This window comes from Coffea arabica, chromosome 7e (assembly GCF_036785885.1).
Source record: "Coffea arabica cultivar ET-39 chromosome 7e, Coffea Arabica ET-39 HiFi, whole genome shotgun sequence".
NCBI classification, from domain to species: domain Eukaryota; kingdom Viridiplantae; phylum Streptophyta; class Magnoliopsida; order Gentianales; family Rubiaceae; genus Coffea; species Coffea arabica.
Genome location: NC_092323.1, coordinates 664,033 through 691,828, shown reverse-complemented (window position 1 = coordinate 691,828; position 27,796 = coordinate 664,033). Strand labels below are relative to the sequence as shown.

Here is a 27,796-nt window from a genome sequence, read left to right as displayed (position 1 = left end):
CAAAACCTCTTCGGACCCTCCCCTCGCCATAGTATAGAAAGCTATCATATATAAAAAAAAGACTATCTGTGTAGTCAAGATTTGAGGGTCAAAGCAACCACCTAAAAGAATCAAGAAACAGATCCACATTCAGTTTGTGATTTAGGCTCTCCTTTATCATATGGCTTCATCACAATAAAGAAAGGCCATAGAAATGCGCCAAATAGCTCAAGGCTTCTGTGTTGTTGCCGCATACTTTCCACAGTGAGGAAACCTCACCCTTTGAGAGAGTTCCCCATTCCTCACAATTGTCAAGAAATTCCAGCAGCTTCTCATAAAAGGAATCATAGTTCATTAAAAGAAAGGGCACCCGAAGCGATGATCCAATTCTTTCGAGTTGAATTAACGCCATGATCTCAAATATTTCGTCCAGAGTTCCAATACCGCCAGGAAGGGCAACGACGGCTGTCTTATCAGAACCACTAGCTCTGACAACAGCATCCACTAACCCATGCTTTCTTGCGGAAAAGAACCTGTGTGTGTTTCTTGAATTTATTCAACTGACCTAGTCCTGAAACTCGTAAAGTAAAATTCTGATAGCATGACGCTTACCTGCATGTAAGATATGCTTCCGATGGCAAGTACGGGTGAAAGTTTGTAGCCGTCCATTCTCCAGCTTCTTTTCCTATTTTGAATCCACCTACTGGTTTTCCAGCTTGCAGAGCTCCTTGTGTGGCAGCATCCATGAGCCCTGGTCCAGCCCCTGACCAGGATGTACAATCTAAGAGCCCTGCAATCTATCAAACAGGCCACATCCGAGGACTAAAATCAAGCAATATTCCAGATTTAATCTTTCCAATTTATATTTTCGTTACTATGTTCTTTTTTGGGTTTATAGACCTGAAATATTCTACCTCTCTACCCAACTCAAATGCTTGCGTATAATGAGGGTGGTTAGGTCCCATCCTTGAAGAACCCAAGTATGCAACACCTCTGCCTAGCCTGTGTATGAGTTTGTAGCATTCCTCAATTTCTTTCTTCACCTGATATTGAAGTTAAAAATGCTTCTTAATCTCAATAATCAGTAAAGAATGATCTTTACTACATTGATGGAACAATGTAAACAAGCTTCCATTCACTAGGCAATGGATGGGCAAGATCTTGGTATGCATCAATTGCAATCATGAAGTCTCGTCCCTCCCCTCCAGCAGCAGCAGCAGCAGCACCACCACCACCCAAACACCCCCCCCCCCCCAAAAAAAAAAAAAAACCAGAGAGAGATAGAGCATGGTAATAGAAAAACATCAAAATCAAGTGCTGGAGAGAAGAAAAAAGCAAAAATAAGGTAAAGAAAAGAAAAAACAAATATCCAGAAGCCAAACCAAAAATCCAACTATCAAGAAATGCGAAGCATATCTCCACGGGCTTTACATTCCAGAACCTTTTAGCCTCATGAAAATCAGGAAACAGGGGAAATGTACAAATGCACGGAACCATATTGAAGCAGTTGAAGTTTTTAACAAAAAGGGACTGCCTGCTGAAACAGTCAATTACTAATCCTAAATATGGAAATCCCAGAAGGGATTTAGATAATCTTTCGGGCATCAGCAAGGCAGTAAACCTACATTTTACTGAGAAAGTGATATGGAATTTCCAAGTTCTAAGCTAAGAAAATCACTACATAAAGGTCAAAGGAGAGGTGGCACCAAGCTTTTAACTTTAACAAAAACAAAAAATCGAAGTAGCTGCGTCAAACCTGATTCTGATAGAATAATAAGAAACAGCAGTCCAATTTCCTCATCATTTCTACCGAGCTCAATCATTTAAAATGGTCAAGAGCATTAGCAAAAACAAGAAACAGAGAAGACAGAAACTTTATTTTTGCAACGGCACGGTCTATACATTTCTCTTCATTTTCCCCAAGACATTCAACTGGAATACAAGCATTCATGTACACTAAACAAGTAAACTGTAGTTGAAGATGGGAATACGTTGTACCTCCGTCGGGCTGGTTCTTGCATCAAAATCGATGTACTCAAGCTTGCAGAGAACCAAATTTCTCGGTTTAGGCTTAAGCTCTGATGACTTAAAACCTACTGTGCCTCTCTCTTTCCCATTAAAAAGCAGAAATTTTCGAGTTATTTGATGAGAAATTCCGAGGGAGGTATGACAATTGGTGGGAGCAAGGCTGGTTAAGGAAAACCCCATCTGGATTACACCCTCGAGTGTAGCAATAAACTACTAGTGTTTGGCATCAAATACGGTATTTATTTGCTTCATCAGCGGGAACAAGTTTTTTTTTCCCCCTTTTTGTAGAGCTAAATATTCTGACATCAAGAACTTGGAGGAAAAATGAATTGCAGTACGAGACGAGGAATCAAGGAATTGGGTCCTGCTTTTTGGTTTGTACCATCGATGAATCCAGTGACTGAGTGGAACAGAATATTGTTTTCCGACGCTACCACGCAGAGGAGTAGCCTAGAAATGCTGGATTTGTTAGTGGTGATATGGTCATTTCATTCATAATTTTCTTTTTCCGTTTTATTTTACTGCCTTTTGGATTTGTAAGTGATAACATGTTATCAGATTTTTATATATGAGTAAATTTTATATACATTGACAGTATAAACCCTATCACGGTTGGATGTACAATATATGTGCAAAATTTGGATTTCAAATGTTATATATCAAATAGTAAAAATGAATATACTGTCAGTGTATAGAAGATTAATTCTACGGAATGTCGGACTGATTTTTAGGGTTCTTTTACAAATTCTATTGGATTATTTGTCAGTAACTTCTTGTTAATATCAAATCCTAACATGCGACTACCGATCGTTTAATTGTATTAACTATCCACCCTGGGTTTAATACCATCACCTTTTCTTGCAAGGATAAATCAGTAAAACGGTCAAAAAAATCAACATAAAAGGCATAGGTAGGTAGAATTGTAACATGAACCAAGTTATTTCATACCCGAATCGAACTCGAATTTAGCTTGGTAACCGTTCGTTCAAGCTTGGTTTGTCATTAACATAAAAACTCAAATTTCATAAAAATCATCCGACAACATTCAAATTTAATAAAACTCAATCTTAGTTCAATAGATAAACAACCCAATCTTGAACATTCAAATTCGACAAAAAATTCGTTTAATCTCAATTCAACAAATAAACAACCCAATTTTAAACAAAATTTCAAACTCGTCAAATTTGTTTAAATACTAGGCGTATTTGACTTGATTAGACTTATTTAGGCTTGTCTGATTTTGCAGTGGGCCGAAAAAACCGATTTTAGAAAGGCCCTGCTCGTATTTTCTTGGACCCTTGCCCCTTCCGATAGATTCGGCTTCCCCTTTCCTCTCAGACCTTCACATTTGGATCAACTCGCAGGAGCTGTAGAATCCATCAGCAGCGCCAACTGCAACAGCAAAATGGGTAATACTTTTTGTGTATTCATTCGTCTTCATCGCATTTTTATTTCCCTCACCGTCTTTGTTCAACTTCATCATACCTTCTGAATCAACGATTTTAGTTGGTAAATTTTTTTTTTGGTACGCCGTGTAGGTATTTCTTGCGATTCAATGCACAAGAGGCGTGCCACTTGAGGCAAGAAGAGGGCCTGAAGGAAAAAGCGAAAGTAAGCCCACCAAAATAAAATTCTTAATCACTACAAAGTTCATTTTCAAATATGCATTTGTTTGAGAAGGACTATTGTTGTGTTTATGTAAAACTCATGTGTAAGATGGTGGCCTTATGCATTTTACTAAGTATGGGATGATTTATACTTTATTGTTTTTAGCAATTATTGTCTAGGGACCTAATTGCATGGTCTGATGAAGATGTTTGATTTCTATGATGAGAAAAGCTACTCTCCTGAGAATGACGGGCGTTGATTTAGTTGTAGAATTTTGTTTTGGTTTGTCTATGCCTGACTACATTGGCACCAATTAATGGCTTGGGGTGATTGGTTGTACTTCTAAAAGACCGAATGCTCTTTTTTATTTTATTTTATTTTGCTATCCTTTTTTTGGGTATTAGATTTTTCATTGCTATGTTCTTCGGTGCCTTTGTTCATTCGATTAAGTTGATGATCATTTTAGTTTGTTTCCAGGTCCTCTCTGTGATTTTGGTAGTATTAAAGAGCTATGTTGCAATTCATAATATTGAGTAGTGTTAATTTAGTTTTGTTTGGTCTATGCCTGCATATATTGCAATTCATAATATTCATTAGTATTAAAGCCTAGTCCATTTGTGGCTTACTGTATACGGTTGAAGAGAACCATTGGGTTCTGGACCTTGTGGTTGCTTTATTTATACATGTACTGGGTATTACTTGGCTATGTTGCTCCTTGCCCGTGTGAAAAGAAAATCTAGGTTGTGACTTCTTAAGAATGGTTAGCATGAATTTGAGTTGTATCCTGCTGTTATGCACCATCTTTGCCTGACTTTGACAATCCCTGTAGTCTTAGTTATGGTCCATCTATGCTCGCAATTGACTGGCATAAATTCTGGTCTTACCATGTGATTGTGTTGCATCTGTGCCTCGTAATAATAATCTCTAGAGTCCGGATTATGACAACTCTCTTGTTTGCTAGTAGGTGTGAGTTGGGAAGGTGACCTTCAAACACTAAGTTGGATGGTAACAAGGCAGTAAGGAGGGTTAGGGTAAGAGGTGGGAATGTGAAGTGGCGTGCACTGAGGTTGGACTCTGGGAATTACTCATGGGGAAATGAGTCTCTTACCAGGAAGACTCGTATACTTGACGTAGTTTTTAATGCTTCTAACAATGAACTGGTTAGGACCCAGACTTTGGTCAAGAGTGCTATAGTTCAAGTTGAGGCTGCACCATGTAAGCAGTGGTATCTTCAGCATTATGGTGTTGACATTGGTTGCAAGAAGAAGACTGCTGCTACTAAGAAGGAAGGAGAAGTTTGGAGTACATACTTGTTTTTTTTTTTTTTCCTTTTCCTTCTGGCCAACTATTACATTGATTTGCTGTTGTGCAGTTGCATTTTCATCAATTGCGTACGGAATTGAATCTGGAATTGTTTTAAAAACTATTTGGCAGAATTGTTACATGCAATAAATGCTTTTACCTATTTAGTTGTGCAACTTAGTGAGCAGTTACATTAGGATTATGCTGACCTGTTATATACAGTTGGAATAGAATTTAAAGTGAATTAATCTAATTTTTGATAACATCGTTTTCAATGCTTGATAATTTTCATTATGAACATGTCTTTTAGGAACCTGAGGCGTATATAGAGGATACAAAGAGTAACCATGTTGTAAGAAAACTGAGGCAGCGTCAACAGGATTGCAAGATTGATCCTCATTTTGAGGAGCAGTTTGCAGGTGGTCGGTTGTTGGCTGCAATTTCTTCAAGGCCTCTCCAGTGTGGTCGCGCAGATGGGTATGCATTATTCATGATGTTCCTTTTACATTAGTGTTTTAAAGTACTTAGGAATCATTATACATTTTCATTTAAACAAAAATGGTGACATTAATACATATTACTGTGGAACGATTATCCAACTATTGAAACTTTTGGCAGATTTTGCTGCCTGGATGGTTAATTGTGTGTCAAAGAACATCGGTTCCCAATTTCAGTTGTTACATTACATTCAGGAAGGAGAGCTGGTTAATGCTCTGTAATTATGCTAGGCGCTTTAGTTGTTTGTTTGTTGTTTAATTACTTGGATTAATTACAACAATCTTTTTGGCCATTTTCACATCGTTTTCACTTGTTGTGGCGTTGATATTTGCAGGTATATCTTGGAAGGCAAAGAGCTTGAGTTCTACGTGAAGAAAATCCAGAGAAAGAAAGGAAAGGGAGCCAGTGGTGCTGCCTAAGTCTCTACTGACTTTATTTTTCACAATCATAGCTGCACCCTTAGTGCAAAAATATTCAGTTTCCTATCTTTTAACCGCTTTCGTCCGCAATGGAATCAAAACAGTACAGTGTTTTGAAGCTTTGAGAGTGGAAATGGAGTTAGACATAGGATACATGCGTGCCACTGATATCAAGTGCTATAAGATTATACAATATTTTTCAAGGATATGCATCTTTGCTTCAGGTGGTTTTATCATCTGTCTCTTCTGCACTCTTGGCTTTCAAGAATGGATGGCCCGTGGTGTTTGTGCAAAGAGGCCTGATGCCAGATCATTTTTGTGTAGTTTCTCAATTTGAATTTACACGTGTCGCTATTTTCCATAATGTTACAGACAGAGAAAATGAAGGGCCGTTGTTTATATTGCAATAGCGTAGTATATGGATGGGTTTAGCACAAATTTCATCTGATATTTGTGTTGATTTTTTTCGCTGTCAAATGTAATTGGAGGAATGAATGCAGAGGTTAGTCAAAATCTTAATTACAGCTACTGCCTTCGTCGACCTTGGATGAAGGAGTATCATTGTACCAAACCGGAATGAAACAGAAATAGTAGTAAAATATCTCGAATAGTTCGGCTAGGATGGTCTTGTGAAGTTACTTTCGTTTTGGCACAGCCAGGGGAATGAGATCCGATTGACTGACATCAAGCATCTGTAGTAAAATCTATCACATGCGCGGATCAAGCATATGTAGTAAAAATTTAAAGGGTGTAGAATGATGTATTCCTTTAGCCTAGAGGTGAGATTCTCTCCCTGTCTTCCCCTTGGCCTAATTGCCTCCTTGAGGTAGGATTCTCTCCTTTACCCCCCTTGGCCCAATTGGGGTACGCACAGTGACGTACTTCTTTAATCTAGACTAGAGATGGGATTTTTTTTCCCTTCCCTTTAAGCTGGATTAAAGGGAACATAAATTAAAATAGGAGTAGGACATGACTAGGGGCGTAAACAAGTTAAGCTGAATCGAGCTTCAGCATAATCGAACCGAAATTTTATGAAACTCGAATTCGACGAGTTCAAAATATCAAATTCTAGTCGAGCTCGAGCTTTAAAAAAAATTTAAACATTATTTATTTTATATTTTTATAAATGAATAAAATAATAAATTTTTAAACAAATAAAAAATATTAGGGATATATATGTAATATTACTCTTAAAATAAAAAAGTAAAAAAAATGTATGTGTATATATATATATATATATATATATATATATATATAAAATCAAACTCAAACCGACTCAGGAACTAACCAGTTTAGTATTTCTAAACTCGAGCATATATATAATTGAGCTTGAATTGATTCGCAAATTAACGAATTTAGTATTTTTGAACTCGGGTTCGACTTGATCAGTTCGAACTCAATATTGACCGAGTTCGAAATCGAACCGCTCGCAAGTGATTCGATTTGTTTGCAAGCTACTAAGACATGACCATAGATCCAAAAACAAAAATTCAAATAGGGATTACAGGATATTGTGGTGCTTATTATATTAAATAAAATAATAAAATAATATCCAGAGATGATGAGGCGAGTATTACGTAGTTAATATCATCATCACTCGATTGCCTTTGACCGTAAAAAGCAAAAGCTCTCTTCAGCGAAATAATGAGCGGGAAATACTGTTGTGGGAATTCAGTGCGCGGAGAATCAAGGCGCCGCAATTGGATTGCATCATCATCATTCCTACTTCACCGGTCATCTCCCCTATTCCTCTTTTTTTTTTTTTCTTTTGGCTTTTTACTTTTTGTTTCGTGGAAATGATCATCCCAATCCAAATCTAATAAGTAGAATGGATGATGGCAGGCCACAGCCCACAGGTGGAGGTGGATCGGTCTGTCTGTTTCTACTTTCTTTGTGGCTGGCTGTCGGATATTTCTTCTTTTATTTTTACTTAAATATAATTAAAAAATCTCGAATCTAAAATCTTTCACCACCGACATTTCTTTTTTTTCTCAAACTTTCCGACGAATTCCTCTCCCAACATTTTTTTTGGGCTACTCTGGAAAATGTCTCGCCCGATCCTCCTACAACTACTGCTACCAATTCTTCAGTATAATCTAATCTTCCAAAGACTTTGATGAACATTACACCACATATCTTTGTAGTAAGGGCAGTATTTTGAATCAGTCTCTGTACGAGTTGGAAATTAATTCAAACTTCAAATAAGAGCGATCACTTAGCTGTCATCATTGCTTGTAAAATAGAACTGCACACCATGCATGCGTTGAAAAAGCAAAATTAATTAAAAATAGAGAATGAATACATATAAAATGTGGTTAGAATATAGAAGAGAAAAAGAAAAAATAATTTTTTTTTTTTTAGAAACAAAGAAAAATGAAGGTTTGCTTTGCAGTTTGCAGTGCATTTGACTTGATCTATCAAATGTCAAATATGGTTCGCCTGTCTATGTAAATGCATTGAACTCGTCATGCTTTTGTACTAACTACGTCATTCTTCGCAAGCCGCTCAACCTCTAAGTCCTACGTTGTCACTACATCATTTCTCGCGTTGCATGGTCCACAATACGACACGATAGACGGATAGAGAACCCTAATCGTTGGTTGGTTTGGCCCCACAAGTTTTCCCTTGCGCTGTTCGCTCGTTGCCTTCTCTAATTGATTCAAGAAGAAGAGGAACCGAGCAACGGTTGCTTGTCTCTATTTCTTTCTCCTGTCTGTCATTCACTCCATCAGCCCTTCGCTACCAACTGTAGAACAGATTTTTCGCCCATAAATCAAATCCTTCGTAGCATTTTCAGTCCCTCATCAAATGTTTTTCGTTTACTATTCATATGCATGGCCACTAAGGAAGGGGTCAAATCAATATGAAAACAATTATGTTCCTAATTAAGCATCGCCAACACCTTAAAGTGACTAAATCTCTCACAACTTCCTTTCCTTTCCTTTCCTTTCTCTACAGAAAATGGTAAACTTTGGCCCTAGATTCTGGTAACATTTACCGAAGAAAGATGACGGATGAAAATTCGGACCACTGATATCTATACGATAACATAACATGTACTACTCCCTCCGTCCCACTTTGATAGTCGTGTTTTTCTTTTTTATCTGTTCCAAATTGTAGTCCACTCTCCCATTAAGAAATGTAGTAATCTTTCAAATTATCTAAAATACCCTTATTAAATGTCTTGTTATTAATACATTGTTATTAAATACTAACCCACTACATTGAATACATTGAGCTTTTCCAATACTAACCCATTAGCTGTAACTGATATTAATTGGCACTCTTCGTGATTAGCATAAGGGTATTTTAGGAAATTATTAATTTAAATTTATGTTTCCAACCAAATTAATTACACTTTCTTAATCTGTGTGAAAAAAAAAAATCAAGACTAACAAAACGAGACGGAGGAAGTACTACTTAAGGTATTCAGTGTAGCCTGAAAGTTAGCATGCCTTTTGGGTTGGACTGTGAGTTTCCCTTAGGTAATGTGTGTGTGTGTGTGTTATTTATAATTGTTGGTGATATCTATACGATAATAAAGCATCTATGGAGTTAATTTTGTGTTAATTTTGTGTTAATTTTATCCATTAATCCTTAATTAACTTGATATTAACTTTATCCATTAATCCTTAATTACCAAGATAACTATCATTAACCCTTAATTACCAAGATAACTATCAATTCGTTAAAGAAAATTTCATAAAAACTAATTTATTTTTAAATTGCACACGCATGGGTGTGCCTGTAGTACTAGTGTTAATTATCACGACAAGCCCTTATTAACACACATCTAAAAACAAATTGCTTTGTATTGTGTTCACAAAAGAAAAAAATATAGAAGCAGAATGAGAGACAATAAAAGGAATTTGTAAAAATTACGTCATAAAATTAAAAGGAAATTACATAAGGTGGGAAGAAAATGCCGCCTTGGGCCCTGGCTAGCAAACATGGTCCATCTCCATTTATCCATCCATCAAGCGGAAACCGGGCCCAGAGGCAACCACCGTAGTTCACAAGATCCATTACCACATAATCATAACGCTATGCTGACATCACATGGACAAAAATGAAATTCACTAGGACTAGTGAAAAGAGAGAGAGAAAGAAAAAAAAAGAGTCCCTGGATCTCAAGCAAGTTCATATGTGGGCCGCCACCTTTGCCCCCTTTGACCCTCCAAATACATTCGGACTAACGAACTTCCCCCCCTCTTTTCTGTCTCTGTTCCCTCCCTATTTATACCCCTCACGAACCTCCGATTTTTCTTCCATTCCATTTTCGAATTCTTCCGTTCCATCTCTCGAAAAAACTTGCTAACTCAACAGGCAAAAGAAAGGAGTTTAAAAAGCAAAAAGAACAATGTCCTACAACAGTGCTGTTCAAGAAGCTCGCCCTGTTGTCAGAAAATTTCTTGCAAGGCCTCAGCCTGAGGGCGTTGGCGCTATTGTCAGAAGAAGCATTGGAAGGTATTCCTTCGATGGTCTCGTTTTATGCATGTAAAAGAACCATACTGCATGTTAATTGTCATCATTTGTGCTGTCTGGCTGATAAAGGGTTTTTTTTTTTTTGGTCAGGTTTGAGTTGAAGTATTTTGATCCTTTCCTTGCTTTGGACGAATTCTCAGGTGGATTTTTTTTTTCTCAGTTAGATCATTTTTGTGCAAGATTGGTTTTTTAACGCTAATCCATTAGTCCCTTTATCATATTACTCAAGTTTTTGTTCCTATTTTTCTTCTCTTCGTCGCATTGCAGTCTCTGCTCCAGGTGGATTTCCTGATCATCCGCATAGAGGTCTGCATTTAGACACTTGAAAGCATTTCATCAGACTCTTGAAATATCTGACTGCAAATTCAAAGTCTGCCACTGGATTTTAGTTCTGAATTCTGATCTTATCACTTCTGTTTTCTCAGGGTTTGAAACAGTCACCTACATGTTGCAGGTAGAGCTTCATCACTTGTATCATTTCCTGCTAGTTCCATTTTGATATATTACCAAATAGTTTTGGCTATCTTGCCTATTACTCTGTCGTCAAAAGGAAAAACAAAATAAGGTGCAACGGATGCGCTAAAGCACTTTTTTCTCCTTCACTGCCAAGAAGAATATTGTGACCGCTGTTTGATCCTTAAGATCAAAGAAAGCAGTGAATTTCTAATTGCCGCAATTGTAAGTAAATTAATGAATTGGTAGCCATTGCGTCACTTGAATGAAAGCAATAGGTAACCCTTTTCTTAAGCTAGCTGGATAGGACCCGGCTTTCCATGTCAAGTTGCAAACAAGGTGATCATCAAGGCAATACTACTGTCAAATATGTCATCTAGGACCTGCGGCCTGCGGCCTGCCTGGCTAAGACAAATAGAATTTCAAGTCTTGTTGTCCGTAACTGAGACCAAAAATCACAATTTTACTACTAAATACTGAAGACTTTCAGTTTCTTCAACCACTAATGTGCGGGCAAAATAGCTAACTTTCGGCCTGCCAGAAATATATTTGTTTCATCGTGATACACTTTTTTTTTTCCGGTTAAGTCATGATGCACGTATGTTGCTCACCTACAGTGCTCATTTTTACCCATTAGTAAGCAAAACAAACCATTATGTATGTTCAAAATAGGTGGTGTTCGCGATATTGAAAAAGTTGTTGCATTTTGACACCAGGGAGCTGTGACGCATGAAGATTTTAAAGGACATAAAGGTACCATCAAAGAGGGTGATTTACAGTGGATGACTGCTGGAAGAGGAATAGTTCATTCAGAGATGCCAGCAGCTCAGGGAACTCAACGAGGTTTACAATTATGGATTAATCTCTGCTCTAGAAATAAAATGTAAGTTTTATTGCTTTTAAAAAGGGTCAGTGAAGTTGTAGATGCACAAAAATGTCTTTTAAACCTTAACAGAAAGAAGGTTTTTGAGTTTTGCTGGGTAAAGAAGAAGTTTTTGAGTGAATTATAATGAAACTTCATGAATAATGTGAATGTAAACGCTTTCATTGCCCACAAACATGATGATTCATTGCCATAATTGTTCAGCAATGCGTGTGCGCCTATAATTAATGTTATTGCCATGTGATTTATGTGCTTTATATTAAAACATGAAGATCACTGATATGGTAAAAGCTAGTGATTCTGCTGCACTTATATAGAAAGTAATCTATAATCTTCGTACTTTTTGACATTGGACTTTAAGAACTTAAAATGCATCAAATATTAATTATCTCTTCTCATGCCAAAAGGGTTGAGCCAAGATATCAAGAAATGATGAGCAAGGACATTGCAGAGGCAGCAAAAGATGGGGTCAAAGTCAGAGTTATAGCAGGAGAGGCCATGGGAATTACATCTCCTGTCTACACAAGGACCCCAACCATGTTCTTGGACTTCACCCTTAAGCCAGGAGCTCATCTTCAGCAACCAGTGCCTGCGTCCTGGAATGCATTTGTATACGTCCTGGAAGGGGAAGGCACCTTCAGCCACTCGAGGTCTTCTCCAGTAACAGCTCATAATCTTCTTCTTCTAGGCTCTGGCGATGGCCTTGAGGCATGGAACAAGTCCTCAAAGCCCCTGAGATTCGTTTTAGTTGGGGGCGAGCCATTAGGTGAACCAGTAGTCCAATTTGGGCCTTTTGTAATGAACACTCAAGAAGAGATTGATCAAACCATTGAAGATTTTGAAAATTGTACGAATGGTTTTGAGAGTGCTAGGCATTGGAGATCTGCATCAATCCGTGGCCTGGATTATTGATGAATTACTGCATATTCATTCTGCATTCTTTTGTTTTTGAAGCCAGAAGGAGAGGAAGTCAGGAACCATAAACACACTACTGTCACGCGTATCATTATCCACTGCAACACTTTTTGTAGATGATGGATGTCATTTATACTAATGGCAATGTACCATGCTTCCACTATATTCTGTCAAAGCAAATGATAGCAAATATTTTTACACCTTTACAGTCCCTTTTTGTGGGTTCAATGATTCTTCTTCTTCTTCTTCTTCTTTTTTAAAAGAATGGGATGCGGGATTTTAACACAACAAACCAATGCCATATGCATGGCCGTGCGCTGCTAATGCACTCGTTCTTGCCTAGCAAAATAAATAGAGCAGCTGTCACTAGGCTGCGAGGCAGAAATTCGTGGCCTAATACCTAGCAGAAAAGTAAAAGGTATCCTAAGTACTACTTACTTTCTAGTTTGATTAATGCTGTCCATAGAGTCCATATGCCCTTTCGAGCAGATATTCAAGTTAAATGCTGTACAGTTTCCGGCAGAACGTCTGGATCCCACTTGTGTACGTAGTTGTATTGTATGCGTGATTTTGACCCTGTGATCTGGCTTAAAGAAATCCAGACGCCAGGAATCAAAATTTGGTCAACAAAACCGCTCTATAATCTGGTGGTACGCTGTACCCTACCATCCTCTTCTTGTCCTCTGATTAGAGGCAACCAATTCTTCCATGGCATAGGTGAATAGTGCCTCGTCTTCCACAGTATTCGCATTTATATTTTTCTCCAAAAAATATAAATAAGAAAAAGTTCCAAGCTTGCACAATGCTTAAATGCTTCACTTTTGTTTCGAGTATTTAGGACCCTGAGTTTCCGCATTTTGCCTAGTTGTACTAATCACAATCCACTAAATCCCTGTATTGGCACAACGCTTACCGAACTTCAGTTCGAAGATTAATGGAATCTTAAGAGTGGTAATGAATTTATGCTTCTCAAATATAAACTTTCGTGTTTATTTGATTTATTTTAAAGAACTTGAAATTTTATTCAAGTTTGACTGATTTATTTGTTGAATCAAGTTCGAACTTTTTTTTTTTTTATCAAATTTGAAAGTTACGAAACATGAGGTGTTATTCAAGTTTAATTTAACTAATTGACGAATCAAATTCAAACGAATTTTTACTAAGCTCAACTTAGACTCGACTGTTGAGTAATTTGATTATCTTCCACCCTTATTCTGCCAATACTTGATCCATTAAGAGTAAAAAGATTCCAAGTGTTTGGATCGGAGATTATTTAAAATAAATATTGAAGCACTTTTTATAATAATGTTGTATATATGAAATAAGAAGGTGATCGGAAAGATAAATAGATGTATTAAAAATTATTTATAATGTAAGTAAATAATTTTTAACCAAATAGTAGTAGTAGCTCTCCAAAGACTCAAAAGTTAAACCAGTAAAAGCATGAACAAGCTGCAGCTTTTCCAACTTACCATGCCCGGTCGAGGGCTGGAAGTGGCTCCTAGGACTAATAGGTGGTATAATAAGTCCCCTCCCAATCCCAAACACGCAAGCGAGCAAGAACTGAGTTGGAAAGAGAGCAAGCAGGGTCCCAACTGCCACGGCACAATCGTCAATGGGGTTCGTCACTTAATCCTCCGGTGAACCCCCACGGCGGCAACAGCTGAAAAACAAATTCCAAAGCCTAAAATCCAATCGTCCAAACTCCAATGATGATGATGAAGGCCAAAAGGCTAAAAATACTTCTTTTCCTCTTCGCCTTCAACTCCATCACTCTCTACTTTTACTTTTACTTCTCCTCCCACCCCGACTATTTCCCCAACAGAAGCAACCCTCACTTTACCCGGAATCATACAAAATCCCATGTGTCCATCACTGCTACTGCGAAACCCTGGCCAATTCTCCCCTCCTACCTCCCCTGGTCCCATAACCGTGAGGTGCCGGTCCGATCTTGCGAGGGTTATTTCGGGAATGGCTTCACTCTGCTTGTCGATGCCCTCAAACTCTCGCCGGCGTCTCACCGGAAATCCGTCTCTGATAGCTCTGCCGGGGGCGGATGGTTTAGGTGTCACTATAGTCAAACGCTGCTTAGCTCTATATGCGAGGGAGGACAAATTCGGATGATTGCAGAAAAAATTGTAATGTCTAAGGGAGGGGAAGAGTTGGAGATGGTGCTTGGAAGAGGGGAAGAGGAAGAATTGCCGTTATTTAAACCCGGCGCTTTCCAGATTGAAGTACTCGAAAGGTCTAAAATAGGGAAGAAACTTGTGAATGTAGACTTTTTGAATAATTACTTACCAAATGGTGCCATTCATAGGCATACTATGCGTCAGTTGGTCGATTCGATTGAGTTAGTTGGGCCCAATGAGTTAAATTGTTCCGAGGTTAGCCTTCAGATTTTTTTTTTTTTAATTTGGGTTCTCAGTTTGATGTATTAAAGTTTTGATCTTTGTTAAAAAAGGAAAGAACAGATGATTTTTTTACCAAATTTGCCAAAAAGATTCTGCATAATTAATGAATCGATATCCCTGATTTAATAAATGAACTCATAACTAGCTAATCCAATTAATATGAATAAATTTCTCCCATTTTTGGATGCCTTATCAAATTTTCTTGCAGAGTCTAATGTGGTGTAATAAACAATTGATCTGTTAGTTCCATCAGTTGATTCTGGGAACACGGTGTACCTGGATTGAGATGTGGGTCTTTTTGTGATAACATGAGATCTAATCTGGGGCAGGACCAAAAAATGAAGCATCTTGCAGATGCTTGAAGTCCTCTTGAACTTTCAGAATGAGTCTTGCAATGAATGTTTGTGGGAGGTGCTGTATCACGGAGATGTAAATGATAAATGAGATTTGCAGCGAGCAGTTATAGTATCAAACTTGTGAATAATGCTGGCAATATCGTTTTCTCCTCTTTGATACTTGATTTAAGTTTCAATGCTATACTCATATGCTTGCAAGTAAGATTGTTCAAATCTGCATGAGTTTTATTTTGGCTGGAGCTTTCTGCATTTTTTGCCTTTTGCAATCGATCCATCACATTTTTCTTAATCTTAGCCATTCTGTTACGTTTTCTTTCAGTGGGTTGAGGAGCCTACGGTTTTGGTTACACGTTTCGAGTATGCAAATGTTTTTCACACCTTCACAGATTGGTACAGTGCATATGTGGCTTCTAGAGTTACTGGATTGCCCAATCGACCTCATATAGTTTTCATGGATGGCCATTGCAAGGTATGAATATTCGGGCTAACATAGTTCTAGCAAAATGACATTGTGGCATTTGTTATTGCAAGAATTTTGTCCTCTACTAAGTATTTGATAAACATGAAATGAGCCAGGGAAGGTGAATTTTGGATCACTTGAGATGTATAGGGGAGTCATTGAACTTATTGCAGGAGTTTTAAACTATAGTTTTCTTGACATCAAGCATATTCAAAATCACTCTTAGAATAACTGGCTTGAAGAGTTGTAGTGGAAAAGACTAGTTTTCAGCATGCTGCTTTCAAATTTCTGGATGTGTTAAAATTGTGGTGCTTCTTCATAGCAGTTCAGTAGTTGAATAAATGGTTAGCCTGGACTTTTTTTTCTTTTCTTTTTCTGGCAGTTAGCCTGGACTTGATCATATGCGTCTGCCATTTCTTGGAGATGAACTCCACCGAAATGCATTCAGACATGTTGAGCCAATATTCATGCAAATATATTGCTGCTTGTTATCTGTTGTTTGTTCCATATTACCATTTTTATTCTTTTTTGGAAAGTCTTGTGCAGAATCTTATTACTAAAATTGACCAATTTCTTCATCCCAGAAGCTGGCGTTCCTCTGCTTTCTTGTTGTTCCCTCAATAACTGCTGTTCTTGCTGTTGCCTGCGGAAGACGTTCTTAATTTCAATATTACACTGCATTAATACTGATTACATCCATTTCTCTCTTTTTGTGCTTGGGCGTTCAATTTTACTGGCATTGTGGATGTTTTTGACATGTATAGATGCAGGAGAACATGCTTCAGTAATGCTCTAAATAAATAAACATCTCTAGAAGTTAGTTTATGCCACCAACAATAGAAGATGAAACATGTTAAAAGTTTAAAAACAATTTGAGGACGTAATGACCAGATATTGGCATGCCAAGGTTGCTATGATTGCCTCTGCCAGTGATACTGTAGTGGTCTATTAATTCACTGAAAGTTTTCCATTAAAGATAATTCCTTTCACAAAACTTTTCAGGCACAGTTGGAAGAAACCTGGAATGCATTGTTTTCTAGCATTAGATATGCTAAAAGCTTTCGTGGTCCTGTCTGTTTCCGCCATGCGATACTTGCACCTTTGGGATATGAAACTGCATGGTTCAAGGGACTCTCTGAAGACATAGATTGCAACGGTGCTTCTGCACGTGAACTTTGGCAACACCCAGATGATAAAAAGACTGCTCGTTTGTCTGAGTTCGGGGAGATGATAAGAGCAGCATTTGGCTTTCCAGTTGATAGACATCATAACTCAAGGCCTGTTTCGGGTCTTAATGTCCTCTTTGTTAGACGGGAGGATTATTTAGCCCATCCACGTCATGGTGGTAAGGTACAATCAAGGCTTAGTAATGAAGAACAAGTTTTTAATTCTATAGAGGGCTGGGCATCAAATCATTCAGCTTGCAAATTGAATATAATAAACGGTCTATTTGCTCACATGTCCATGAAAGAGCAAGTTCGGGCCATTCAAGATGCTTCAGTTATAGCCGGTGCTCATGGGGCAGGTCTAACTCACATAGTTTCTGCTACGCCAAGGACAGTAGTGTTTGAGATTGTCAGTAGTGACTACAGGCGCCCCCATTTTGCCCTAATTGCCAAGTGGAAAGGATTGGAGTACCATGCTATTTATCTGGATGGGTCATATGCAGATCCTCCAGGGGTAATTTATAAACTCAGTGGCATTCTTAGAGGTCTTGGATGCTGAGATTTTTTTGTGGTTTGAGACGACATTCCTCTTGATTAATTAGCTGAAGGATGGGAGCGACATTTTTTACCCCAGAAAAAAGGAAGGAAATGATTGGGCAGGAACATGAACCTGGAGCTTCGGATATCTGCGCTACAGACATCTGCAAAGCTGCAATAGGATCAAATCAAGTAGTCGTTAAAACATTTGGCAGCCTGAGCAGTTTGTGCAGGAAGCATGCAGTGCTAGATGAGGAATGATCGTCTGAGAAGAAGACAATGGTAGAATTCCCTGAAATCTAAGTGATCTTGTAATGTATATACTTTCAAACTTGCAGGGACAAGAACTAGCAATGGCTCGGAGTTCGGACATTGTGGCTCGCTCCTTGACAACTCTGACAGTATACTATTAAACTTAACTAGGTCTACATAGTATATATATAACTGCCCGCCGAAGGGGATTTTCCGTGACTTATACCAACAAGTGATTATTCTGAAGATATACTGTAGGACATCATTCATTTTTAATACAAATTGGTACAAGTACGACCGACTCTCTGCCAATAGTGTTTGATTCAAAATGAAATGTAACTTTTGTGAAAATAACAATTCTGCGTCTGCTAAATATCAAGAACCAAAAATTTTTTTCAATGTTATTTCCATTGCCTCGTTTCTCATGCGTTTGTTTTTCTTTCGAGGGATTTATGAGTTGAACGCATCCCTATTACGAATCTTGTCATCCTCCTCTGTCGCGCGCACCAACCTGACTAGGCCAGAGTCGAATTTGCTTGCAGGCGGGGACTGGGCTGGAAACATATGGCTAGAACCTGGAGCACTATTTAGACACCCCAAAAAAAAAAAAACCAATGATGCAATAGTTGTTTATGGGATTCTTTGTAGTATATTGTGCGCAACGAAAGAAGAGACGCGGGTCGGTCGTAGTATCTGTCATCAGAATCAAAAGAGCCTATAGCAGCAGGTAGGCTGTTTTAACGCATTCGTAAGACCTACATACCTGCCAATATCGTCTTCTGTTCTACTTGTACTTGCTACTTAGTTGAGAGCCTGGTATGTTTGTAGCATCAGTTTTTGCATAATAATCAAACGTAAATGCATATTGAAAGCATTCATGCACTGCTGTAATGCATTCACGTAAAGTTGCATTAGAAGTTAAGAGCACCCTTTTCCTCCGCTGCTGTACAAAACAACTGGCATTGGCATTGGGGGTTTCTCTAAAACAATTACTACTACCAAGAATTGGCCCCAATGACAGCATTACAATTCAACTCAACTCTTACCAAACCTGATCCCCTTTTTTTTTTTTTGGTCGGATATGCTGTCAAAAAAAAAAAAAGTCAAAAAGGACTTCGGGACTTGGACTAGAGATGCAAACGAGATTTGACCTAATCGAGTCGACCTTCAACATAATTTTATGAAATTCGAATTCAAACTCGAACTCAACAACCTCAAAATGTCAAACTTGAGCTCGAGTTTTAAAAAATAAAAAATATTTATTTTTATTTTTAAAAAATAAATAAAATAATAATTTTTTAATAAATAATAAAATATTAGAGATATAGATGTAATTTTATTATTAAAAAATATATATATACATATATATATATAATCGAGTTCGAGTCGACTCGCAAACTAACGAGTTAAGTATTTTTGAACTCGAATTCAACTTAGTTAACTGAACTTAATAATGTTGATTGAACTCGAGCTCAAGCTTGAACTCGACCTGCTCGTAATTGATCCGATTTATTTGCACCCCTACTTGGACCCATCTTTTACATTTTTCTGTTTATCCTTCTAGGGTCGGGTCATGTAGATTAGGAACTAGTAGTACTATTCTATTTGGAGTATCTTTTAAACCCGCAAAAACATAGGTGGGAGAGAGAGAGAGAAGGGCGAGGAGGTTCCAGACAGAAAGAGAGAACAAACAACACCTGATGCTGATGAAGCAGAAAATCCAAGTCCGGCTCCGAATCCTGTATATTCCTGTGATCAAAATGGAAATCGAAAAAGTTGCTCCTCTCATTATACTTTCCGTAAATAATTCAACACCCACCCCCGATTTCCCAAATACTACCATAATAAAAACATCGAAGCCCTCACCAAAGAAAATCCGTAAATGGCATTTGCCCATTTCCCCCTCCTCAACCTCATCATCCCCTCTCTCCTTTCCCTCCTCTTTCCCCTGCATTTCCACCATTAACAACAACATCAACCACCACCCTTGAAGAAACTTTCCCAAATCCTAATAAATAATAATGCCGACCCAGGTTGAACAGGGAAGGAGAGAGATGGTGGGGGTGGGGGGCCTCATGAATCATCAGCAAAAGCCATCCGATCACCGCAAGGCCCTGAAACGCTCTCCCACTATGAATCTCAAGAGGCTTTTTACAAAGGCTATGCGTACTGCTTCCCTTTTTAAATCCAAAAAATCTCGGCCTAAGACCCCTATTGACATTGTCCGTCATGCCACCTCGTTGCTCTCCTATCTCCATTCTGCTTCCCATCATTCTGGCCAAAAGCATTCCGATAAGGTACTGCTATTCTTATTACGGGTTTTACTCAAAACTTCTTCTTTCTTTCTTTTTATCCTCGTTTGGGTTCTTCTGATTTAAAGATTGTTTTTTGAAACAACAAATTTGATCATCGGTTTTTGGGCTGTTTTCGTTCTCTTCTGAGTTTGGCGATTATAAGGTTAGCTGTGTGATATTCGCTATTGATGCTTTTCGAAGGTACATTATGTGTTTTTCACCTTTTCTACTTCTTCTTCTTTTTTTTTTTTGGCAAAAATTTAATTCTGGCTAGGAATTTGCTTTATTTTGTTCTTGAAATGTAGAGATTTTAATTTGTTTTTCCTGAATCATCAAAGGATTACATTGAAGATTAACAAAGTTTAAATGTAGAGATTTTAATATGGTGTAATGCAATCTCAAGGTGCTTTATCTGGCACTCTTTTCCTGTGGGGGGCCGCGGGGAGGGGGGGGGTTACCTATTTCTCTTTTTGCTCACAATTATGAGAGGAGGACATTGCATTTGAGAGCTGTTACTTGTGCATTAATTTCATTATGTTCTCAGCATTAAAATTCAGTGACACAGCTCAACTTGACGTCATTTTGTAACAGTTTAAACATGGCAAAAATTTTGCAGTGCATAATTCCCTCTGTTTGTTGTTTTGATGTGTCAAGTACTGACTATTGATTCCGAATTGAGTGCCCAATTTTTGAGTTGCAGATGTCAGAATTAGATGTGCTCATAAGGGAGATGAAGCTAATTCTGTACGGAAATGGTGAATCTGAGCCTGTTGCTGAAGCCTGCGCACAACTGACTCAGCAGTTCTTCAAGGAAAACACCCTTCGGCTCCTCATTGTTTGTCTTCCAAAACTCAACTTGGAGGTGAGCTCATTATTTAATGTTGTAAGCTTACCTGTAATCGGAACGAACACCAATTCCTCTTTGTAAATTGTTTTAGTCTTGTTTCACATTTATGCATTCTGATCTAGAAACTATGATTATCGGAGGCTTTTTTTTTTTCTATTGCTGTTGCTTATTTTTGAATAACCATTGCTCTATAGGCACGTAAGGATGCCACCCAAGTTGTTGCAAATTTGCAAAGGCAGCCAGTTAATTCGCGCTTGATTGCTTCTGATTACTTGGAATTCAACCTGGATCTGTTGGACTTATTAATATCAGGGTGAGTCATCATTGGCAGTATGTTTGCATATTATCACCATCTTGCATATGTTTATGTTATCTCCTATTATAAGTTTCCTTTGGTCTAAAGTCTTTTTTGTAGCATATTGAAATCTATAAAAAGATCTTACAGTTCTTTCTGGTCAAATTTTTCTTTGGGAGGTCAGGATAGATGATTACCTGCCGAAAAAGTCACACCAAAGAAATTAGGAAAAAATCTTCTACCTGGAAGCTTACATTGCTGGCCTCCCAACCCATCTTTCTGTGCCATGAAGCATTCTTCTCTATGTATCATTTAGAATACCTTTAGCAAGCGGGAGGCTTTTGAGAAACTGAAGTTTTATAATAATATGTGCTAGAAGATCATGTCCTATCTTTAGCACAGATTGCCTGAATACTGGTCGAAAAACCACATTGCAAATAAGCTTGTCAATTTTTTTATCATTTGTTCATGATATTTCCATATTTTCATGCTGTGATCGTCTGTAATTCCAACTAGAATTAGCCTATGCTCAATTAGGTGATTGGGTCCAACTTAAGAAGATAATCTGCCAAATTGCATGTTTTACTTGAGAAAATGCAATAGCTTGTCCAGAAGTACAACCAACTCAGAAAAGGGAATATTTTGAAACTTTTTTTTTTTTTAACATTCCTCATCCTACCTAGGTTTTGTAGGAAGAATTCTGGAAATATTCTGAGAGCCTAAGTAATCTATACCTCAATAGTTTCAGTTCATTGACATGGCCTTAGCTTCGCCACCCAAACCCCCTGCCCCCTTTTGTTATAGCTATGAAGATCCAGCAATGGCTTTGCACTACGGAGGAATGTTGAGAGAGTGTATTCGCCATCAGACAGTTGCAAGGTAAGTAGTTTGCAAGATATTGGATGTTGAAATTCTCAATTTAGTTTTATGTGTTTACTTATTCAATGTTGTTTGGTATGGTTTTATGATTTTTCGGACAGGTATGTTCTGAAATCAGTGCACGTGAAGAAGTTTTTTGACTACATGCAACTCCCAAATTTTGATGTTGCTGCTGATGCCACAGCTACATTCAAGGTTATATTTGTTGTTTTCTGGCTCCCACCTCATCGTCATAGGGCATCCATTGTTAACCTTGAGATTTTATTAAGCTCACTCATCGTCACAAAGATGCATTTGGCTTCTTTTGCATCACTGTCAAAAGCAGTTTTGAGTCATTGAGTTGTACACTTACTATGACATTCAGCAATTTTGGGCCATATAGAGTTCTGGTATAAGCTTGCTATAAAAATGTTGAAATTGCTATCAGGACTTAAAAGGATTTTCTGGCCCTGGGAAAATGGCAGTTAAGCTTACAAGATGTGGAAGGATAGGAAAGCAGCTTTATATTCTTGCCAGGGTCAAATGACATAATTTTATGTTCCAGAACTACTTTTTTTTTAACTAAAATTTCATTTGGTTCTCTTTTAATGGATTACCATACTAATTAAATCAAATTATTTGTGCATGGCATTGGAAAAGCAGCCCCTCCCCCCACCTTTTTTTGATAGATCTTATCCCCTTTTTGGATTCTTAAGAAACACGTGAATAAGTTTTGGTTATTCTGGCAAAATCTTGCAGGAGCTTCTGACGAGACATAAGTCCACAGTTGCAGAATTTCTTGCAGAAAATTATAATTGGGTAAGTTCTTGCTTCCATTGGTGCAAGAGTCTCATTTAGTGCCGCACTTAATGTTTCAAGTGTCGGGGTTTCTTTTGTGAATTCTGTAGTTTCACCATTTTCTTTGTTCTCTAACTTTATAGTAGTTTAACCTTTGCTATCTTCATATTTGATCTTCAGTTTTTTGCTGAATTCAACTCGAAGTTATTGGAATCTCCAAATTATATCACTAGAAGACAAGCTGTCAAGGTATTCATTCGCGAAGCAATTACAATATACTATTGGTGTTTTGAGTTTTGACATCATTTATCCTTAGAAGATTTTATGTGGCTGTCATAATTGTGACCACATCTAATTGCATAACTTGATATTCGGTTTGATCATGGAAAATATAATCCATATCCTGCGTCTGTGTGAGTGTTCTGATATCTTGTTTTCATCTTGTTTCCATGGTTAATTGAAGAAGTCTCACTTTATTCCTTGGCCCATCATATTTGGAGTTTTGAATGTGGAGATCTCTTTACTAGCCTAAGTTGGTTCTTGAGCAAACGGGGCTGTATTTAAATTTGTTTGCTGTGTTTGATGGAAATGCTTGTGGCTGGAACCTGAAGTTTGTTTTTCTTCTCCCCGTAGCTTTTGGGAGATATTTTGCTCGATCGTTCAAATGCTGCTGTGATGGTACGCTATGTCAGCTCAAGGGATAATCTGAGGATTTTAATGAATCTTCTGAGGGTATGTAATCTGCCTTTTGATGAAAATCCACAGAATTCTACGCGTAATTCTTGCACTGAAGCCCTACTCTAAAAGACTGTGCTGCTGCAAATGAATTGATTCAGGCTCGAAAGTCCATCGTTGCATCTTACATGCTCTACATATACATATAAATTTTTTTTTTTTTTTTTTTTGGGGTAGAAATTTAAATAGTAATAGTAACATTTACATATAAGTATTCTGAAATTCTCGTTATCTAAAGTTGCTAGATTTCCCGTTTTGCAGGAGTCAAGCAAAAACATTCCTCTCGATGCATTTCATGTGTTCAAGGTGCCCCCCGCGTGAATATCTTTGTGTTTTTGAATGTGCTCTTGTTTGTGCTCCTTAATTTAACGGGTTTTGTGTTCTCTGCCCGTAGCTTTTCGTGGCCAACCAAAATAAGCCTCCTGACATAGTTAACATTCTGGTAGCCAACAGAAGCAAGATTCTACGTTTCTTCGCTGGCTTCAAGATTGATAGAGGTATGGTCACAGCATATAGGCGGCAGAGGTTGGAGAACTGAGGACTTGCGCTAATTGTCTTTTTAACCTTTGCAGAGGATGAAGCCTTTGAGGCGGACAAAGCTCAAGTCGTAAAGGAAATCTCAGAACTTGAAGCCACAGCATCCATTGGCAATTCTGGAGAATTACGAAAGCTCAAGTTTTACTGAAGCAAATTTTGTAAAGTGACCGAAGTTGCCTTTTGATTACAACAAGAAACAAATTTGTTGATGAAATTATCAAATGACAAGTGATGGTGAAAGTGTCAAGAATACAAATTGATTGTATCGAAAGAGCTGCGTGTAGCTTCCCTTCCAAGGTTTAATAAGAGCAAACCAGAAATGCGAAAATGGACGGACATTTCAAGGGGGGGGAAAAAAAAGAGGCTTATTAAATTACTTCTTCCATCTCATAAAATAAATTATCTTATAACTTTTTCTTGTCCCAGATTAATTAATTGTCAAACTACTTTTCTTTTAATGAAATTTTATCTTCATCCTTCATTCGGCCGACCGATCATTTATTCTCAACAATAATGATCAATACATCAAATAAAGGATTATACATCAAATAAAAGATATAATCCTTTTCCACTAAGGATAGAAAAGAAGTTCTCTCTCCTACTAATAATATCATCATTTTGCATGCATAAATTACACATTCTCCAAAAAATATGGAACAAAGGAAGTATTTAACAAAGAATAATAACAACAAAAAAGATAAAACATAGATTTTTTTTTCTTTTTGGCGCCTGCTTAGAGTTTTGGAAGTTTGTGAAGTACTAGTAGTAGTACATGGCACGTGACAATATTAAAAATTTTTATTGTGGATCCATTTCTTCTCTTGCATGCTTATCCTGCCGTACCTGTAGGCGGATCGGGGGGGAATGGGTAAAAGCATTAAAAGGGCAGGGTAGGGTAAACAAGTTCAACACGTGCCGGAGCCTCAGACTAGTCCGGTCGCGGAGGCTATGAGCGCAAGCGCGGGGAGATGAAAGCAGAGGCTTAGATTATTTTATTCGTCTTCATCGTCGTAAGTTTTCCATTGTACTCCAAAACTTTGAACCTTTAGTAGTTAAGGGTCCGCGGTCGTTGTTTTTGTAGCTTTTCTGTCCGTGCACCAGATGTTCGATGGAATTCCTAAGTGAGTATGTTTGTGGGGTTTAGAACCGAAGTTATCGCTAGATTGTATGTAATCTGTCTGTCTTTATTGGTATCGACAGGCAGCAAATTAGTCCATTCCCTTTTGGCTCCATATGGTTCAACATTAAGTTGAACGTAACTCTATGATGGAGCAATGCTTCTTTGGTAAATAAATTGGAATTCGTTCCTGCATTTAATTTCCAATTGACATGCATGAGTGGGATGTAATTTATGGACGATTTTTTGAATTGTCAGTGATGCAAATAAGGCTTTGTAGTAGCAATCAATCAAATGGTGTTGTGCTACCCTTCCACACCTAAGAAGTTGGTATCAACGGTGGCATGCTTCCTTGGTGGTGCTTGTCTATTTGGCTACGGGTTGCATCTGTGGCACGCCAACATTGGCCCTCAGCAAGCTCGGATTAAAGCTCGGAATGAGTTTGTCAGACAGCGTTTGAGACAGAAACATGGAAAGGAGTAGACTGCCCATATCAATATGCTCCAGTTTCCCAGTTATTCACGGCCTTCACCGCTGCTGGGAGTAATGCTACTTGTCATTGGATCACTGGCTATTCAGAAATTATGGTGGTGGTGTTTCGAACGGTTCAACTTGAAATGACTCCAGTAGAATTCACTACAAGACTCGGCTGCGTGTAGTCTCTTCAATGTAGCTTGCAGTTTGCTAGGATTTTCTATTACCTGACTCACTGAAAATAATAATAATTGTTGCCCTGATTATGAATTGACTGGATCAAAATTAATAAGATCACTCGTACAGGAAGGATTGAGAGATCAATGGTCGTAACCATCTTCCCTCTTCTCTGTGTGAGTTGTCTAAGATTGATTACACTATTCAGCATTCTGTTCACCAGGCTTTTACGAATAAGCATTGTGAGTTTTGTCATTCTCCCTCCAATTCTTTATTTTGTCTAGGATTCCCTTTTGAAGTCTTCTTTACAATCCTATATCACCCCACCAATTCTCCTATGGCAATGGAGTGCAAACTTATTTCTTATTTGTTTTTAGGGATAATTGCAGAAACCTCGCTTGAGATTTCTAATTCTAATAGTTGCATTTACATCCCCTAAGGTTTTGAAAATAGTACTAACCTCCTCTGAACTTAAAGTTTTGATAACAGATTCACCCACGCCAGAAAAAATGCCATTAAAAAAATCTTTTGAAAAGTAAGATAATAATTTTGTTCCATTTGTACTCTTTTTGTCCCTTGTGAGATTATATTAGGAAAAGAATGAAAAACATTAAAAGGTGGAAACAATTAGTGAAACTGAAGAGAATATATAAAGGCAAGGAAAACTAGTGCAGTAGCAACAATTAGAAGAAGCAACGAACATACATTCAGAAATCTGATATTGTAAAACATATAAAGTGTACATCCAATTTCAAAAACTGTCCTTTACTAAAGAAATTTTTTGTATTAAATTAAAATAATAAAGGATTGCTTATTTATTATTTTTGGATTGCCTCAAATTTTTAACAAAAAAATCTTTAGATTTTGCCTTGATTTTTGCTTTCTTTCTCCTACTACTTCATGAATGTTTAAGATAAAGTGAGGTTAACCAAAATCACCAGAACTTATTCTCTTATGGAGCCTTGTCTGGAGGTTTCTTTCCCCTACATTTTTCTTGCTTCTGCTTCTCTTCTATGCGGATAATATACAATTTAGATTGTCCTCTCAAGTGCTATTAATCACAAAATAACATTATATTGGAGCATCAATTGGCGTCATTTTGTAAGTACACTTATAGTGTCTAATCAGGCAAAAAATAATTGTGAATCTTATTTAATTACTTATTTTGAACTTGTTTATTGCTTTTTTTTTTGCCCTAAATTTGTTTACTAACAACCTTAAAATCTAAGGGTGTATAGGTAAATTCACCCTATCTTACATCAGTTATATACTCCAAATTCATGTTAGGGGAGGTCAGTGCTATTTTCAAAACCTCAAAAGAGGTGAATGCAATTGTCAGGAACCTTAGGGGAGGTTTTTACAAGTATCCCTTGCTTTTGCATGTTCCGTGTTTTGGCTCTAACATTTCCTTTTTCTCGCACGACCTCGTTGCGCCTCTATAATTTCGTAAAGGGTTTGTCTTGTAAGGAGACATTCAATAACAAAAGCAATACATGTTAACTTATAACACAAGTGAGATTCATTAAGAAAGCCTGTATGCACAAGGGATACCAATTACAATGTAAGAACCTTACATTAAATGCTAAGCTGGATATTTATATGTGGTTAGGAAGTGGTGATGTAAATTAGTCTAATCAAATCGAACACTCTAATGTTAAAACTTATTTGATTATTTTAACAAGTTCAAAATTTTATCCAAATTTAATTTTTTTTATTTGTTGAATCGAACTTAAACGAGTTTTTTATCGAGTTTGAATGTTATCAAATATAAAACGTTGCTCAAATTTAGCTTAACTAATTGGTGAACAAAACTTAAATGAGCTGGTTACCAAATCAAGTTCGATTCAAAATCAAGTTCGATTCAAATGTCAAGTAGTTTGGTTAATCTTTCATCCTTATTGGGAGGACCCTC

General features: G+C 37.5%; 5 protein-coding genes and 1 long non-coding RNA gene across 7 annotated transcripts; 5 read left to right on the top strand and 1 right to left on the bottom strand.

The window, feature by feature from the left end:
* Positions 1 to 80: 80 nt before the first annotated feature.
* LOC140011192 (probable cytokinin riboside 5'-monophosphate phosphoribohydrolase LOGL10) lies at positions 81 to 2,469 on the bottom strand. Its single transcript, XM_072059856.1, has 4 exons — positions 1,978 to 2,469; positions 894 to 1,022; positions 592 to 776; positions 81 to 512 (listed from the first exon to the last, which is right to left on the bottom strand). The coding sequence occupies exons 1-4, from the start codon at positions 2,185 to 2,187 to the stop codon at positions 170 to 172; spliced, it is 867 nt and encodes a 288-aa protein (XP_071915957.1). The 5' UTR covers positions 2,188 to 2,469; the 3' UTR covers positions 81 to 169.
* LOC140011066 (uncharacterized) lies at positions 2,332 to 6,241 on the top strand. The gene is made up of 5 exons (XM_072059147.1): positions 2,332 to 2,481; positions 3,322 to 3,416; positions 3,546 to 3,618; positions 5,228 to 5,394; positions 5,750 to 6,241. Exons 1-5 carry the CDS (start codon positions 2,332 to 2,334, stop codon positions 5,832 to 5,834), a joined length of 570 nt encoding a protein of 189 aa, XP_071915248.1. The 3' UTR covers positions 5,835 to 6,241.
* Positions 6,242 to 10,075: 3,834 nt separating this feature from the next.
* Positions 10,076 to 12,770, top strand: LOC113743701 (pirin-like protein). Of its 2 annotated transcripts, XM_027271767.2 has the most exons (6): positions 10,076 to 10,301; positions 10,410 to 10,459; positions 10,587 to 10,625; positions 10,745 to 10,773; positions 11,489 to 11,655; positions 12,063 to 12,770. In XM_027271767.2, exons 1-6 carry the CDS (start codon positions 10,195 to 10,197, stop codon positions 12,565 to 12,567), a joined length of 897 nt encoding a protein of 298 aa, XP_027127568.2. In that variant the 5' UTR covers positions 10,076 to 10,194; the 3' UTR covers positions 12,568 to 12,770. The 2 variants fall into 2 exon arrangements, with proteins under 2 accessions (XP_027127568.2, XP_071915803.1); XM_072059702.1 differs by lacking the exon at positions 10,587 to 10,625 and having other exon boundaries at positions 10,083 to 10,301.
* A 1,276-nt stretch (positions 12,771 to 14,046) lies between these two features.
* On the top strand, positions 14,047 to 18,046 carry LOC140011015 (beta-1,2-xylosyltransferase-like). Its single transcript, XM_072058793.1, has 3 exons — positions 14,047 to 14,954; positions 15,657 to 15,806; positions 16,800 to 18,046. The coding sequence occupies exons 1-3, from the start codon at positions 14,280 to 14,282 to the stop codon at positions 17,520 to 17,522; spliced, it is 1,548 nt and encodes a 515-aa protein (XP_071914894.1). The 5' UTR covers positions 14,047 to 14,279; the 3' UTR covers positions 17,523 to 18,046.
* A 282-nt stretch (positions 18,047 to 18,328) lies between these two features.
* Positions 18,329 to 24,387, top strand: LOC113743573 (putative MO25-like protein At5g47540). Its single transcript, XM_072058794.1, has 12 exons — positions 18,329 to 18,479; positions 19,390 to 20,049; positions 20,747 to 20,908; positions 21,088 to 21,206; positions 21,993 to 22,067; positions 22,169 to 22,262; positions 22,806 to 22,865; positions 23,025 to 23,093; positions 23,478 to 23,576; positions 23,841 to 23,885; positions 23,974 to 24,076; positions 24,152 to 24,387. Exons 2-12 carry the CDS (start codon positions 19,774 to 19,776, stop codon positions 24,262 to 24,264), a joined length of 1,215 nt encoding a protein of 404 aa, XP_071914895.1. The 5' UTR covers positions 18,329 to 18,479; positions 19,390 to 19,773; the 3' UTR covers positions 24,265 to 24,387.
* A 598-nt stretch (positions 24,388 to 24,985) lies between these two features.
* On the top strand, positions 24,986 to 26,031 carry LOC140010939 (uncharacterized). Its single transcript, XR_011818141.1, has 2 exons — positions 24,986 to 25,126; positions 25,492 to 26,031. It is a non-coding gene; the product is annotated as an uncharacterized lncRNA (long non-coding RNA).
* The last annotated feature ends 1,765 nt before the right edge of the window (positions 26,032 to 27,796 follow it).

Coding starts and splice junctions, on each gene's coding strand:
- LOC113743573 (XM_072058794.1), top strand. CDS start 19,774: ATGCCGACCCAGGTTGAACAGGGAAGGAGAGAGATGGTGGGGGTGGGG. Junction 20,050..20,746: donor GCCAAAAGCATTCCGATAAG/GTACTGCTATTC, acceptor TTTGAGTTGCAG/ATGTCAGAATTAGATGTGCT. Junction 20,909..21,087: donor TTCCAAAACTCAACTTGGAG/GTGAGCTCATTA, acceptor ATTGCTCTATAG/GCACGTAAGGATGCCACCCA.
- LOC113743701 (XM_027271767.2), top strand. CDS start 10,195: ATGTCCTACAACAGTGCTGTTCAAGAAGCTCGCCCTGTTGTCAGAAAA. Junction 10,460..10,586: donor TGCTTTGGACGAATTCTCAG/GTGGATTTTTTT, acceptor GTCGCATTGCAG/TCTCTGCTCCAGGTGGATTT. Junction 10,626..10,744: donor TCCTGATCATCCGCATAGAG/GTCTGCATTTAG, acceptor CTGTTTTCTCAG/GGTTTGAAACAGTCACCTAC.
- LOC140011192 (XM_072059856.1), bottom strand. CDS start 2,187: ATGGGGTTTTCCTTAACCAGCCTTGCTCCCACCAATTGTCATACCTCC. Junction 1,023..1,977: donor CAAGAACCAGCCCGACGGAG/GTACAACGTATT, acceptor CTTCAATATCAG/GTGAAGAAAGAAATTGAGGA. Junction 513..591: donor GAAGCATATCTTACATGCAG/GTAAGCGTCATG, acceptor AAACACACACAG/GTTCTTTTCCGCAAGAAAGC.
- LOC140011066 (XM_072059147.1), top strand. CDS start 2,332: ATGAATTGCAGTACGAGACGAGGAATCAAGGAATTGGGTCCTGCTTTT. Junction 2,482..3,321: donor AAATGCTGGATTTGTTAGTG/GTGATATGGTCA, acceptor CCCTTCCGATAG/ATTCGGCTTCCCCTTTCCTC. Junction 3,619..5,227: donor GCCTGAAGGAAAAAGCGAAA/GTAAGCCCACCA, acceptor CATGTCTTTTAG/GAACCTGAGGCGTATATAGA.
- LOC140011015 (XM_072058793.1), top strand. CDS start 14,280: ATGATGATGATGAAGGCCAAAAGGCTAAAAATACTTCTTTTCCTCTTC. Junction 14,955..15,656: donor ATGAGTTAAATTGTTCCGAG/GTTAGCCTTCAG, acceptor GTTTTCTTTCAG/TGGGTTGAGGAGCCTACGGT. Junction 15,807..16,799: donor TCATGGATGGCCATTGCAAG/GTATGAATATTC, acceptor AAAACTTTTCAG/GCACAGTTGGAAGAAACCTG.